This window comes from Pyrus communis, chromosome 10, assembly GCF_041283825.1.
Source record: "Pyrus communis isolate YQ-2024b chromosome 10, ASM4128382v1, whole genome shotgun sequence".
NCBI classification, from domain to species: Eukaryota; Viridiplantae; Streptophyta; class Magnoliopsida; order Rosales; family Rosaceae; genus Pyrus; species Pyrus communis.
In genome coordinates this window covers 31796007-31810022 of record NC_142574.1, presented here as the reverse complement: position 1 = coordinate 31810022, position 14016 = coordinate 31796007, and the positions used below count along the sequence as shown (strand labels likewise).

Here is a 14016-nt window from a genome sequence, read left to right as displayed (position 1 = left end):
CTGTGTGACCTATCGGACGTGCTAATCTTTCATGTATATAAATAAATAATTAAACCACAGCAGAACATGTGTGACTATTATATTATTTCATGGTTTGCAGAAGTCTCTGTCATTATCTATTAGTTTTGAGTTAATATATCTTTCAACTTGTGGTCTGACATTGACTGAATTACAAGCAAAACCATGACCAACCGTGAGCAATTTCCTGGAAAATACAGCCAGTCGAAGGCTTTGTATTCTTAGAATTTGTACTGACGTGATGTTAACTAATTTAATTAAACAAGTCTTCCAAGAAACTACCTATCAATTCACAAAAATTCAATGGTGCTCGTACTCCGAGATTTTTAACCATATTTCGAGCAGGAAGGAGAAGACTTAAAAGCTATATATAAAAGTTTCCCTAATCTTTTTCTATGATTAGAGATCAAAACATGGCTAATTTCCCTAGTGTTCCGAAAAGAATCTCTCTTTTTTTGCTTTGTTATCTCATCACCTTCCTTTTTGATCTTGCTTATGCTGATCCTCCATACAAGTTGTGCTCAGATGTTCGCGGTTATGTCGAAAATAGTACGTTTCAGAAAAACCTCCAGAGCCTGCTCAATTCATTGCCTTCAAATGCTTCTGTTTCCAAGCTGTACAATACTTCCGCCGGAAATGAACCAGATGGAGTTTATGGCCTTTATATGTGCCTCGATTATGTTACGAATGAGACATGTCACAACTGCATCAACACCGCGCATTTAGACATTGTGAGGATTTGTCCCAACTCAACAGAATCAGTTGTGTGGGAGGAGACGTGCCAACTGCGCTACTCCGATGTGAAGTTCTATGGTGAATTGAATATGGCAGACAACATTGCGTTGGCTAACAAGGAAAACGTTTCAGACCCAAAAAAGTTTGAGTATACCGTGAAGGAGAAGCTGAGTGAGCTTGCGAAGCGAGCGGCATATAATGTTTCAGCGAAAATGTATGCTACTGGAGATGTACAATTTGAAGATAAAGTGATATATGCTCTTGTGCAGTGCACTAGAGACTTATCTGGAGATGACTGTGATAAATGCCTTCAGCACGCCATAGAAGACGTTTTGAGAGAGTTTTATTTCTCCATTGGTGCACGGCTTTTGAGCCGGAGTTGCTATCTGAGGTACGAATTGTATGCCTTCTATAATGGTGCAACTGAAGCTTCTATTTCTAGCTCTCCGAATAACAAAGGGGACGGTGAGTACTTTTAAAAGTGTGTGTCAATTTCGACATTACAATGTTATAAATTAACTGCAAATGCCTGGTTGTTTCCAAATGAAGGTAGAGGATGGTGGATCACGATCCTTACGGTTGTGTCAGCATGTCTAGCCATACTACTTTTGGGTTCCTGTTTCTATCTTGCAATGAGAAAAAGAAACAAAAAGGGTAAAATAATGCGTTGGGAAATGCTTATTTTAGAGCTGATCATCACTCTAATATGTTTTCTGAAAGCAGCTTTTCTTTTGATCTGTTCAGTGAGTAGTGAGATTTTAAGACAACATGTATTGTTCCCAGAACAACGTTTTCAAGGCAGAAACCCGAAAGCTGAGGAGTACCCCTATATCAGTTTGGCATCTATACATGCAGCTACGGATAAATTCTCTGATTCAAATAAGCTTGGAGAAGGTGGTTTTGGGCCTGTTTACAAGGTAAAAAGTAAAAGCAAGCTGTTTCTTTAACAAAACTATGGACAAAAAGTTCACATACGAAGATTAAATCGTTATTTGTAGTACTATCTTCCGCTTGGTTAGTATTTGCAGTGGCTTGATTTAAAATCTGGTTTTTTGAAGGGTGTACTCAGTGACGGAAAAGAAGTGGCAATCAAGAGGCTTTCAAGCTATTCTGAGCAAGGCTCGGAGGAATTCACAAATGAAGTTCTGCTGATAATGAAACTTCAACATAAAAATCTTGTTCGGCTTTTGGGTTTTTGTGTTGAGGGAGAGGAAAAACTGCTTGTCTATGAATACCTGCCAAACAGCAGCCTAAATGTCTTCCTCTTTGGTATGTTTTCTCTTATGATCTCTCGAAAATTTCTGTATTCGGGATCTAACTTCAACTGCTTTATACTATGGCTAAGATTTTATTGTCAGAAATATTTTAGTCTGTAAATTCTCCTCCAATGATGCTTAGATTCAGAGAAACGAGCACAACTTGATTGGAGCAGACGTGTAAACATTGTAAGTGGAATTGCAAGGGGAATTCTTTATTTACACGAGGACTCTCGACTTCAAATCATCCATAGAGACTTGAAAGCTAGCAATGTTTTATTGGACAGTGACATGAACCCTAAGATCTCCGACTTTGGCATGGCAAGGATCTTTGCAGGAAGTGAAGGCCAAGCAAATACGACTACAATAGTTGGGACTTAGTAAGTGCTTCTTGTCTAAATTTTCCTTTCCACTAAAGGGAAACTTACGGTACTCAACATTTTGTTCTGGATTTTGGTATTGGAATAGCGGATATATGGCTCCAGAATATGCAATGGAGGGAGTATATTCCGTCAAGTCTGATGTTTATGGTTTTGGAGTACTATTGCTTGAGATCATAACTGGGAGAAGGAACGCCAGCTTTCATCCAATAAAACGTGTTCCTAGCCTTGTAACATATGTAAGTTACTTTATGCACTTCTCTCAAAGCAAGACTTTTTGCAATTAAACAGCAGCTTAATGCTTATCCAATTGATTATGATGCAGGCATGGAAATTATGGCATGACGGAAAAGGGTTGGAGCTACTCGACCCACTACTGCTCGATTCATGTGATCCACATGAGTTTCTAAGATATCTCCATATCGGATTGTTGTGTGTCCAGGAAGACGCGTATGACAGGCCAACCATGTCTTCTGCTGTTGTAATGTTGAAAAGTGAAACTGTAACTCTTAGCCAACCCGAGAAACCTGCTTTCACCACGGGAAGATTCACCGATCATTATACTGAGACAGCTGCTGGTAATAGTTCTATTAATGGCCTAACAGTTTCTAATGTCATGCCGCGATAACACCATAAGATTCATGAATCTGTACAAAGTTGAAGCTTTCCTATGGTGTTCTTTGTCATGAAATTCTACCCATGTTCTCGATAGCACAAAGTTTTTCTTAGTTTTGTTGTGTGTATATTATTAATAAATACAGAACACCGGTAGTTCAGGTGATACAAGTTGCTAAGAACTGGTTTATTCATTTCTAATGAGAATTAAAAGGGGGACACCAAGCCAACAAGGCTTCCCTCTTTGCCGGGTTGGGAGATAAACATCTAGCGTACGCAGCCTTACCCTTGCCTTACAAAGAGACTGTTTCCAAGGCCCAAACCAATGATCTTTCAGTCACAAAAGAGCAACCTTATTGTTGCGCTAAGACTTGCCCTCATTTCTAATGAGAATTGATGGTTTTTATTTATTTTTCATCATTCTAATGGATTCGATTCAAGGAATTTGACTTCATTCAATTTTTTTTTTTTTTTTTTTTTAAAAAAATTGCATTTGTTTGTCAACCACTATCCGAACCAACCTGGAAATGGCACTGATAACTCGTTTACTAATCTGTAATAATCATTATGACGTATTACGATAGCAGCAAATGAAAGCTAGATTTAGCATAACTTGACACTAAAGTCTAAAGCTATGATATCATCAGTATTGCTCATTGATTTGAATTCACTGTTAAGATGGCTGTAAGCATGTTCAGGTTAAAAAATAGCCAACATGACACACAAAATTAGTAATTAATTAATGACTAAAAGTCTAAAACCAGAGGCTGCTTAATCTGAGGTTTCATTTGAAATAAGATGATTTGGAGCCTTGTTTATGTCAAATTCTAGATGTCCGGTCAAACAAATAGTTAAATAAAGAGACACAACTTGTTTAGCCAATCCTTAAATAATCACACTTTAATCAAGTGCTGTAAGCATGACTTACTTACATGTGATCAAGTTGCAAAGTCTTTGATAATCCAACCATTCAAATCCCTTGATCAATGCAATATCCTTGGTCTCAGTCAGCATGACTTTGTTCAGCCGGCTTGCATATCGTCAAATCTTCGATCAGCAAGGAAGCCCCGGTGATACAATCAAATCGATACTTTTAACCGGATGCAACCTGCTAGAGGTTAAACTTCACTCTCGGATTATATAACAGACGATCAAAATAGTGCCTGCATAAACACTAAAACACATGCTGTTGTTAATTTGATGTCACCTCAAGGAAATTTCATATCCAATAAGATCACTTGGATATATTTCAATTTCTACAGGTCCAATTCACGTGATTATATCCTATCTTCCTATAGCACTCACCACGTCGTTACCCTCACCTCCAATTTTTTTCTGCCAAATTCTATGCTACAGTCAAAACACTTCATACTAAATTACTAGTAATTCCATGGCTGCTCCCTTCAAGTAGAATGGTAAAACAAATAGTTAGACTTACCACTACTCTAGATACATGAACTCTAAGATAATCACATTTTAATCAAGTATTTTAAGCATGCCTTATATGTGACTAATCTGCAAAGTCCTTGATTAATTAATCAACAATTAATCAAATCATTTGAATACCATATGCTATTCTTTGTCTCTACTCTTCAATCAGCAAGGAAGTTTCTGAGGTGTAATAAACGGTTGACCAGATGAAAACTAGTAGCTGGAACTTCGATGTCAAAACTGAAAAGTGATCAAAATAAATCATCAAAGTGTTTCTTGCCATTGTCCTAATTCTGTGTTCACTGTGAACCCTTTTCTAGAACATGGATAAAGATAAACTTCCTGTAATGCTTTTTGCAATTATTTCGCTGTTGATGCCAGCTGCCCTTTCTGCTACAGATCCCCTTTCAATTTTTTGTTCAGCTGATGCCAGAAATAGCCAATTTGAAAGCAATCTTGAGCGGCTACTTGAGTCATTATCTTCCAACACTTCCATCGCAGGAGGTTTCTACAACGATACGGTTGGAGATGGACTTGACATAGTCTATGGACAAGCACTTTGTAGATGGGATGTCAACTCCACAGTCTGCCAAAACTGTGTCGATGAAGCAAGGCAGGAAATCTTCAAGAGTTGCAAAACAACAGATGCAATGATTTGGTACGAGCTATGTCAAGTTCGATATTCTTACCAGATGTTCTTTCAACTAATGGTTTACACCGGAAAGTATCTGGACAAGGATAGTCAGGAGAAGAACGTATCAAATCCACACCATTTCAATAATGTATTGACCTATTTAATGATAAACCTCTCTGAAGCAGCTGCGTTTAGTCCTTCTAAGCATATGTTTGCAACTGGGAGAATTAAATTTTCAGGAAAGGATACAATTTATGGCTTACAGCAGTGCACTAGAGACATTTCTGCAAGTGACTGCCATAGCTGTTTGAATTCTGCTCTCACAGATCTTTTGGGATGTTGCTCTTCTCTACAAGGTGGAACTGTTCTCAGTAGGAATTGCAATGTGAGATTTGAGCTGTTCCCCTTTTTTAACGACACGTCAAATTCTTTGTTAATTTATCCACAGTCCAAAGGTTAGTTCCTTGAAAGTTTTCTTTTGTGAATTAATCATCTGTGCACTGCATGCACATTGTGGCTGAAGGAAATTCTTTCTATTAAAAAGCAGCAGATAGATGGAAGAATTGGAAGGTGGTTATACTTGTATCTGCATCCATCATACTGTTAGCAGTCATTGTATTTTGTGCGGTCCATCTCCGGCGCAAAAAAGGATCAGAGGATGTCAAAGGTACATATATCAAAACTAAAAAATTATTCTGAATTTTGAGGATTACCTTGTAAGATTTACTTATGATGTTTTTTTTGCAGATGAAGAAAAAAGCGAGCAAGTGCTATTACAAGATTTGTCAAGCCCCACTGGAGTCACAATCACAGAAGAAGGGATGTTCATAATTTCTGAAGAGCTGGCCTTCATGGATCTAGCTACTATAAAGATAGCTACGAATGACTTTTCGGATTTAAACAAGCTTGGACAAGGTGGGTTTGGTACTGTTTACAAGGTAATGATACTATGTATTATGTTTCTAAGTAGGCTTAATTATACAATAGTAATGATTCAATTATAGGCCGAAAAATGTATGTCATCTGATTTTGTCAATATTCTTTCAGGGTTTGCTACCAGATGGGAAAGAAGTTGCTGTCAAAAGACTGTCGAAGAAGTCATGGCAAGGCTTAGAGGAGTTCAAAAATGAGGTGGTAACCATTGCAAAACTTCAACATAAAAACCTGGTGCGGCTCTTGGCATGCGGCTTTGAGGGAGAGGAAAAGCTGCTTTTATACGAGTTCATGCCAAATAAAAGCCTTGATGTTTTTATCTTTGGTTTGTTCATCTTACTCTTCTGCTATAATATTCTTTTACTTTTACATTGAAACGAACACTTCACATGATAAATTGTACTAAATTTTCAGATTTGGAAAGGCGAGCTGAACTCAATTGGAAAATTTATTACAACATTATTGAAGGCATTGCTAGAGGGCTTCTGTATCTTCATGAGGACTCACGGCTTAAAATCATTCACAGGGATTTAAAGCCTAGCAATGTACTGTTGGACTATGAAATGGTTGCCAAAATATCAGACTTTGGCATGGCAAGGATATTTTGTGAGAGCCAGAACACAGCTAACACGAAAAGAGTTGTAGGAACACTGTGAGTTTGCCTCTTACAGCTCCCATATTTATCTTTAGAACATGCTAATGCTTATACTCAATTCTTGAAACAGCGGTTATATGGCTCCAGAGTACGCAATGGAGGGTCTATTCTCGGTCAAATCTGATGTCTTCAGCTTTGGTGTAATCTTGCTAGAGACTATTAGTGGGAAAAGGAATAGTGGGTTCTATCTCACAGAACATGCCAAGACACTCCTTGCATATGTACGTTTCTTTGTCCACTTTGATTACTTGACTTAATTTATGTGAAATTAAAATATTTTGCGGCTTAAATAATTGATAGGCATGGAGGCTATGGAAGGACGGAAAACAGTTGGAATTTATTGAGCCTTCGTTGATGGAAACCTGCCCAACAGCTGAGGTTTTGAAGTGCATGCATATTGGTCTTTTGTGTGTCCAGGAAGACCCTGCAGAGAGACCTACAATGTCAACTGTAGTTGTATTGCTGGGAAGTGAATCCATAGATCTTCCTGAACCAAAGCAACCGGCAATATTTGCAGTACGAAGAGTTGCCCCAATCAGTGAGTCTGCAACTGATCCTGCTTCAAATGGGCTCACTCTTTCCATCATTTCACCGAGGTGAACTAGCTCTGACTGGAATTCCATTTTGCTTCCTCGAGGCTGGTTCGAGTACTGCTTGAGGGGGCTCAAAAGTGGTTTGATCCTAGCTCTCGAGTGGCTATATGTATATCGCTGAAATAAAAAAAACTTAATAGCCCCCAGTGAGTTAGGATCCTCAGGATCATCAAGGAATTCAAACGTACCTTGTGTATTAATTCTTCTTTGCTCTCTTCGCTTTCCTTGTGGCATATTCTTTTAAAAAGAGGGCCATTTGTCCAACTTCCCAAGCAATTTTAACATATAAGGTAGAATGTGTCATGTAATATTGTGTTTTATGCATTTAAATTCACGCCAACAAAACAATGCATTCTCGTCCCCCTAGAAAAAAACACAAGCTTCATTTTCCTTTCACTTTCATTACGTGAACCAAATGAGGCCTTAGGTTAACAAACCTAACTGGGTTTCTCTTGTAGTTGAATATAGTTATAGCCTGTATGGGGTCTCCAGGGATTTTGGTAATTTCATTGGTTTTGGTTTCAGGACCTGTAGGCTGTAGCAACCAAAAAATTTAAAACGTTTCATTTAATTCAAAGATGAATGAAATGAAAATTGCCAAAAAAAAAGGTGAGAGTGTGATGCAGTGCATGAAAGAGAAATTCATTGAGCTATCATATTTCATGGCTAATTTATATTTTGGTAAGACTAGGAAGTTGTGTTAGCGTTTAATTAAGCAGTTGGCTAGGCTTTTTAAAAAATTTTCCCCACATTTTGAGTTATGGACACACAAGGCCAAAACATGTGTGCCGGGTGTGCGATCCATCAACCTACTAGCAATGGGGGAGAAAACATAGCATGTCGCAACAAAAGCTTGATTCGGCTGGGGGGGGGGGGTGTGGGGGGGGGGGTGTGGGTTGGGTGGGGAGGTATGTGAATGAATTTATGAACAGAGCTTGCCTCTTTATCTTAGTCTCCTTCTCTAGTTGTGCTAGTGTTCGTCTAGTTGATTCTCTGCCCTATAACAGTCCCCCTATCAGAGTGTGAGTAATGTGATGTGTAAGAGTATGGGATGAATCGATTTCATATTATATATTTGACCATATTCTAACTTTCTAAGTATATTTAAGTTGTTATTTTGGTGAAATTTGGATACTTTGAATTATATTTCCAATGTAGGACATTTGACTTCCTCTTGAGCAAAAAGTGGCCAAACAGATGAATTTCGAAGTGATTCTAATTGGAGGATGTTCATTAGTCTTTCTACTTATTTGTTTCAAATCAGGGTTTTCTACCGAGTGGTTTATTTATAGCAATGAAATAAAGGTCCAGCGAATAGTGCTTTCAAAGTGACATTTTGTGCTTATTTGGGCTTTTTGGTGTCTGAGATGATGTCTTTTGGGTTGGACGCCTTCTGCAATTATGTTCGGGACATCTCAAGCTTTAATTCTAGTCGTTTTGGGCCCTTTTTAGCCCTGAAGATCTAGAAACATGGCTGATTTGTGGCTGAGCAGATTTTTCATATTTTTTGTCCAAAAAAAAAAAAAAAAAAGTGCAACAAGATAAAGTTTTAAAGTTTTTGGCTCGTGAGAGAGTGCATTCATTAGTTTTAAGACCAAAGATAGGTCAATTCGATATTCGTCCAATTCCTATGGAAAGTAGCCTTACTAGAGTTGCTATACTACGATTATCTTGTTCTCTTGCAAATATTTTTAAGTGTTTTTATCCTTATTTTTACAAGTAATAAAAATCCTATTAGTATGCTAAATCTAGAATTCGAAACTCTCCAATAAAAAACAAAAAAAACAAAAATGTGCAACAAGATAAAGTTTTTTTTTTTTAACAACCGATATTTATCTACACTAAGGGGAGGGGTGGGTTTAGTCTCACAATGGGTTAATAATAATGTGGTTCAAATCCACCTTTGGTGAGAATCAAACCTAAGACCTCTCACTTACAAATGAAGAGGAATATCACTAGACTGTAGTACTAAGTAGCAACAGGATAAAGTTTTAAAGCTTTTGGCTGTGAGAGAGTGCATTTGTTAGTTTCGAGGCCAAAGATAGGTCAATTCGATACTTTCAATGTAGGGTAATGCTAGGAGGATCAAATTTGGAGACTAAATTTACAAACTAAATAATGTGTTACCAATAAGAATAAGCACATTTATTAACGTGTAAGTAATAAACCAATCATCAACTTCCATGTCCTTTAATTTTCAAAGCTTTGTCTACAAATTAATTTAGTCTATCTAACATTAATCTTTCAATATAATGTTCTGGACTCATGCAGTAAAAAGAACTGTTGAGTTCATAAAAAATGTTTATACAGCTTTGAGCTTTGTTGGTTTTTTTGGTTAAGATCAAGGTCCTCGCATCATCGACCTCAAACCTATGATATGATATGATGATCCCAAAGACCAAATATCTCGAGCAAGTTCTTATGGGTCAATATATATTCTGTATCAAGTGTATATCTAAAATCCCTTCTGCTTAACTAACCTATTAATTACGAAATATGACAATTATGAAGCTTTTGTTTATCTTCATATGCATGCTTAGCTTGCTCAGCTGCTCGGGCACTACTACTATTACCGCAAATGCTTTTGATCACATCACCCGTGGTACGTGCGTGAGCCAAGACGGGGGCAGCAATGGCGACGCAGAGTTCAGATTCAATCTCGACAACCTGCTCTCCACTACCCTTTCCTCCAATGCCTACCATGGCTATCACAATGCCACCTACGTAGGCACAAACTCAGCTGAAAAAGTCTACGTCTCCTTCCTCTGTCGCGGTGATGTCACCTCAAACATTTGTAGAGAATGTGTGACACCGCAACCACCTTCGCCTTTCAAAATTGCCCCAATGCAACAGATGCTGTACTATTGTTCGACAAATGCTTGTATCGAATCTCCAATGATTATGAACGGATAAATCCCATGGCGAACAACTCATGTAGAGACTACGTCAAAGTTTTGATGGGGAAGAATGTGATCACCAAACCCATCAGCCGCTATAATCGGTTGCTTGCAGCTACTATGAATAAATTAGTCACTGAGGCTGCCAAAGCTGACAAATTGTTCGCTACCAAAGAAGCCCAAGTTAAGGGGTCAAATATGACGCTGTACAGCCTTGCACGGTGCACGCCCACAGCAGATTGCAATCAGTGTCTTCAAGCGGCCGTAGCAGATATAGTTTCAAGGGACCAGTTAGAGGGATTTTTTTCTGTATCACAATTGTAATATTAGGCACCGACTTTTCCCGTTCTTCAAAAAATTAAGGACTGTAGCAGCTGGATCAAGGAGCAAACTGATCTTCTACATTGTTGCCGTTGTTCTTGCCCTTATTGTCTCTGCCTGTGTGGTGCATGTAGCTTTGGGGGCCTACGACATCGTACGAAGAAGAGAATTGGAGACGCACGTTAATACTGCCAAACAACAAGAAAATGGTAAAGCTGCACACAATTTCTAAAGATTAACCCTCTCTATATATATGGGATAAGATCAAGGGACAAACATTTTTATACTTTTTTGTAGCCTTTAGATTTTATAACATTCAACGGTCTAGATTAAAAGTGATGTAGAGAGTTTTAAAATTAAATGACTTGGATGATATGTGGATTATAACTAATAAAGAAAACACTAATCTAAATTAAAAATTAATATCTAATAGGATAAAATTGAAAAAACCAATAATCAAACTTTGAACCTAGCATAAAAAAATCAAAAAATAGGGAAAACAAAAACATAAAAATACTGTAACCTCCATCTCCTTCCCTGCACTGCCTTGGATGAATTCTCCTCTTTCATTATTGAACCCTAATAAATAACAAAAAAAAGAATGAGCAAAAGATAGATTGCCAAGAAATAATTCAACAAAGCCATGAGTTAATTAATGAATTTGTTTCCACTACTTATGGTGATTCCCCTTCAACTAGACCTATATAGGGGTGGGAATTTTTACCAAATTACCATACCAACTGCCATACCAACCATACCATACCAAATTATTACCAAAAAATTGTACCAATTGGTAATGGTAGGGTATTTGTACTGTACCATATTGTTTCAGTACGGTATTGGTATCCAAAACTAGTACCGGTGGTATACCGTACCTACCAATATTATTAATATTATATTATGTATTGATTCATATAATTATTTGAGGAAAAAATTAATAATATTTATAGTAGAAGTGTAAAAAATGTAAAAAAGAAAAAAAAAGTATACAATCACTCATAGTGACAAGTTTTACAACTTTCATGAAGAGGTCAGCTTCAAAATCCAACACTTTAATCCATAAACCTTAAATTTATATTTAACCGTCGATTGTCATTTACGATTTATTCTTCTTACTGAATTTTATTTTTTGAAAACATGATCATCTGGCGAATGTAAGAAGATGAACGGTTCAGATCTTTGATATCACGTTTCGATATTTACGATTAATTGAAATATGAGTTGATGTCATATAGTTTGTGGAAACTTAATAAACATCAAACAATATTTTCACTAACCGTAAAACTCTGAACATAATATCAACAATCCAAACTGTTCATCTTCCTGTATCCTCTAATAGATCATGTTTTCAAAAATGAAAATCCGAAACAAAAACAAAATTTGATGAGAAAAATGAAGCGTAAATGTAAACAACAATCAACGGTTAAATTTTGATCTATGATTTATATGATTATAATGGTGAATTTCAAAGTTAAGTTCCTCATGAAAGTTGTAAAGTTTGTCATTACAAGTGTTTCTATATTTTTTACACTTCTACATTAATTAAAAAATATTAGATTTTGAGCAAACTAAGTGGCGTAAAACAAATTGGCATACCATACCAATCAAACTATTTGGTATACCGATATTCGGTATATCGAAAGTTTGGTACGGTAATGGTAATAGATTTTGCCGTACCAAATATTTGATATGATAATTGGTACAGAGGTTTTGATACGGTACTGTACCAAAACCGCCCCTAGACCTATACTCTCGAGTAAAACACCAAATCTATTAAAAAAAAATATGAGAAAATAACTACTTTCAATCTACAATTGTAGAAGCAACACCGGACATGTTTACGTATCCGTAATCAGAATGAAAATGTGGAATTGAATTCTGATTACGGAGTACTCCCGTGTTTACTAAACATGAATGAATCAAAAAAGCAGTGGGGCCCACACAAATTTTGGAATTCAATTCCTTGTATTGGTGGAATTGGATTCCCTAGATATAGGTGGGAATCCAATTCCTGCTTGTTTGGACAATTGAAATGACACTTTTTTTTTTCTTTTATGTCTTCACTTACTTTTTTTATTTCCAAGACTATTCTTTATAAATTCATTAAAGTATATAAAATATTTGATTTAGGACAAGGGCAGTTTAGTAATCATACTAATTTATATTCTGATTCTAGTGAATTAGTAAACAACTTTATGGAATTCTATTCTGATTCCAGAACATTTAAGTAAACAGCTTCAACAGGAATCCAATTCTGACTTCTCCTCATTCCAACTCCTCCTCAATTCAATTCCTCATCAATTCAATTCCTCATATTTTCATTACCGTTACATAAACGCACCACGAAGGCATTACTGAAGATGATGGGTTTGCATGGATTAACCATCTTTCATGTTAAAGTCATCTGTAGGTTTAAAGGAATCCATTAAAAAAAAAAATCCTTTCTAAAGTGTGATTTATTTTCCTCTCTCCTTTTTAATTTTATTTTTAATTACCTTCCATAATTTATGCTTTTTGAATTTTATTTTTATGTTTAATATTAGTTAAAATCCACTTAAGCATCCATGTCATTTAATGAATGAATATGGACTTTCGGATGTTTTGTAATCTAAGGGTTTAAAAGAAGTGTAAAAATATTTGTTAAAATATTTGTCCCTTGATTCTATCCCTATATACATATATATATATGGCTAAATAGCCAAAACGGTCTTTGAGATTTGCATAATCAATAGAAATGGTCCATAAGATTGTCCATCATCCATGATTTTGGTCATTCCGTTAAAAACTCTTTGGGCAATTTTCAAAACTTCGTAACTCAATTGTTTCTTAACCAAATTCAACCCATAATATATCAAAATGAAGATAGCAAAGTGTAGAACCAGATTATACCTATTTGGAAGCCCAATGGTTGCTGGCGATGACCAGAAAATAGCCTGAAAGGTGAATGGTCCAAGGGAAAATTGGAAAACTCACCGGAAACTGGGTAAATTTTAAACGTTCATAACTTCTTCAATACTCAACGAAATCGAGTGATTCAAAAATGGAATTCATACTGCTCGACAAGAAGAAGATAATGGTACCTTTCTAGATGGCTAAATCGCCGTGTTTTGACCGAAAAATGGCTCGAAACTGGCTAACCATTTTCGAGTTAGCCACTATTGAGCCACTTTCCGGCCAAACCATGACAAGTTAGCAATCAAGAAAGGTACCATTCTCTTCGAGAAAGTATGATTTTCACTTTTGAATCACTTGATTTTGTTGAGTAGTGAAGAAGTTATGAACTTTTAAAGTTTATCCAGTTTCCGGCAAGTTTTCCAATTTTTCCACGGACCAGTCACCTTTCAGGCTATTTTCTGGCCATCTCCGGTAACCATTGGGCTTCCATATAGGTATAATCTTGTTCTACACTTTCCTATCTTCATTTTGATATATTATGGGTCGAAATTGGTTAAGAATCGATTGAGTTACGAAGTTTTAAAAATTGCCCAAAGAGTTTTTAATGGAATGATCAAAATCATGGATGGTGGATAATCTCAAAGACCATTTTT

At 36.5% G+C, this 14016-nt stretch overlaps 2 protein-coding genes across 3 annotated transcripts; both read left to right on the top strand.

Moving 5' to 3' along the window:
• Positions 1–275: 275 nt before the first annotated feature.
• LOC148693918 (cysteine-rich receptor-like protein kinase 25) lies at positions 276–3198 on the top strand. The gene is made up of 7 exons (XM_088678293.1): positions 276–1218; positions 1303–1407; positions 1498–1670; positions 1812–2022; positions 2152–2389; positions 2478–2628; positions 2715–3198. The coding sequence occupies exons 1-7, from the start codon at positions 414–416 to the stop codon at positions 3015–3017; spliced, it is 1986 nt and encodes a 661-aa protein (XP_088534419.1). The 5' UTR covers positions 276–413; the 3' UTR covers positions 3018–3198.
• Positions 3199–4610: 1412 nt separating this feature from the next.
• On the top strand, positions 4611–7591 carry LOC148693917 (cysteine-rich receptor-like protein kinase 15). Of its 2 annotated transcripts, none has more exons than XM_088678295.1 (7): positions 4611–5524; positions 5617–5736; positions 5817–6007; positions 6117–6327; positions 6417–6654; positions 6728–6878; positions 6958–7591. In XM_088678295.1, the coding sequence occupies exons 1-7, from the start codon at positions 4759–4761 to the stop codon at positions 7255–7257; spliced, it is 1977 nt and encodes a 658-aa protein (XP_088534421.1). In that variant the 5' UTR covers positions 4611–4758; the 3' UTR covers positions 7258–7591. The 2 variants fall into 2 exon arrangements, with proteins under 2 accessions (XP_088534421.1, XP_088534420.1); XM_088678294.1 differs by having other exon boundaries at positions 4678–5524; positions 5614–5736.
• The last annotated feature ends 6425 nt before the right edge of the window (positions 7592–14016 follow it).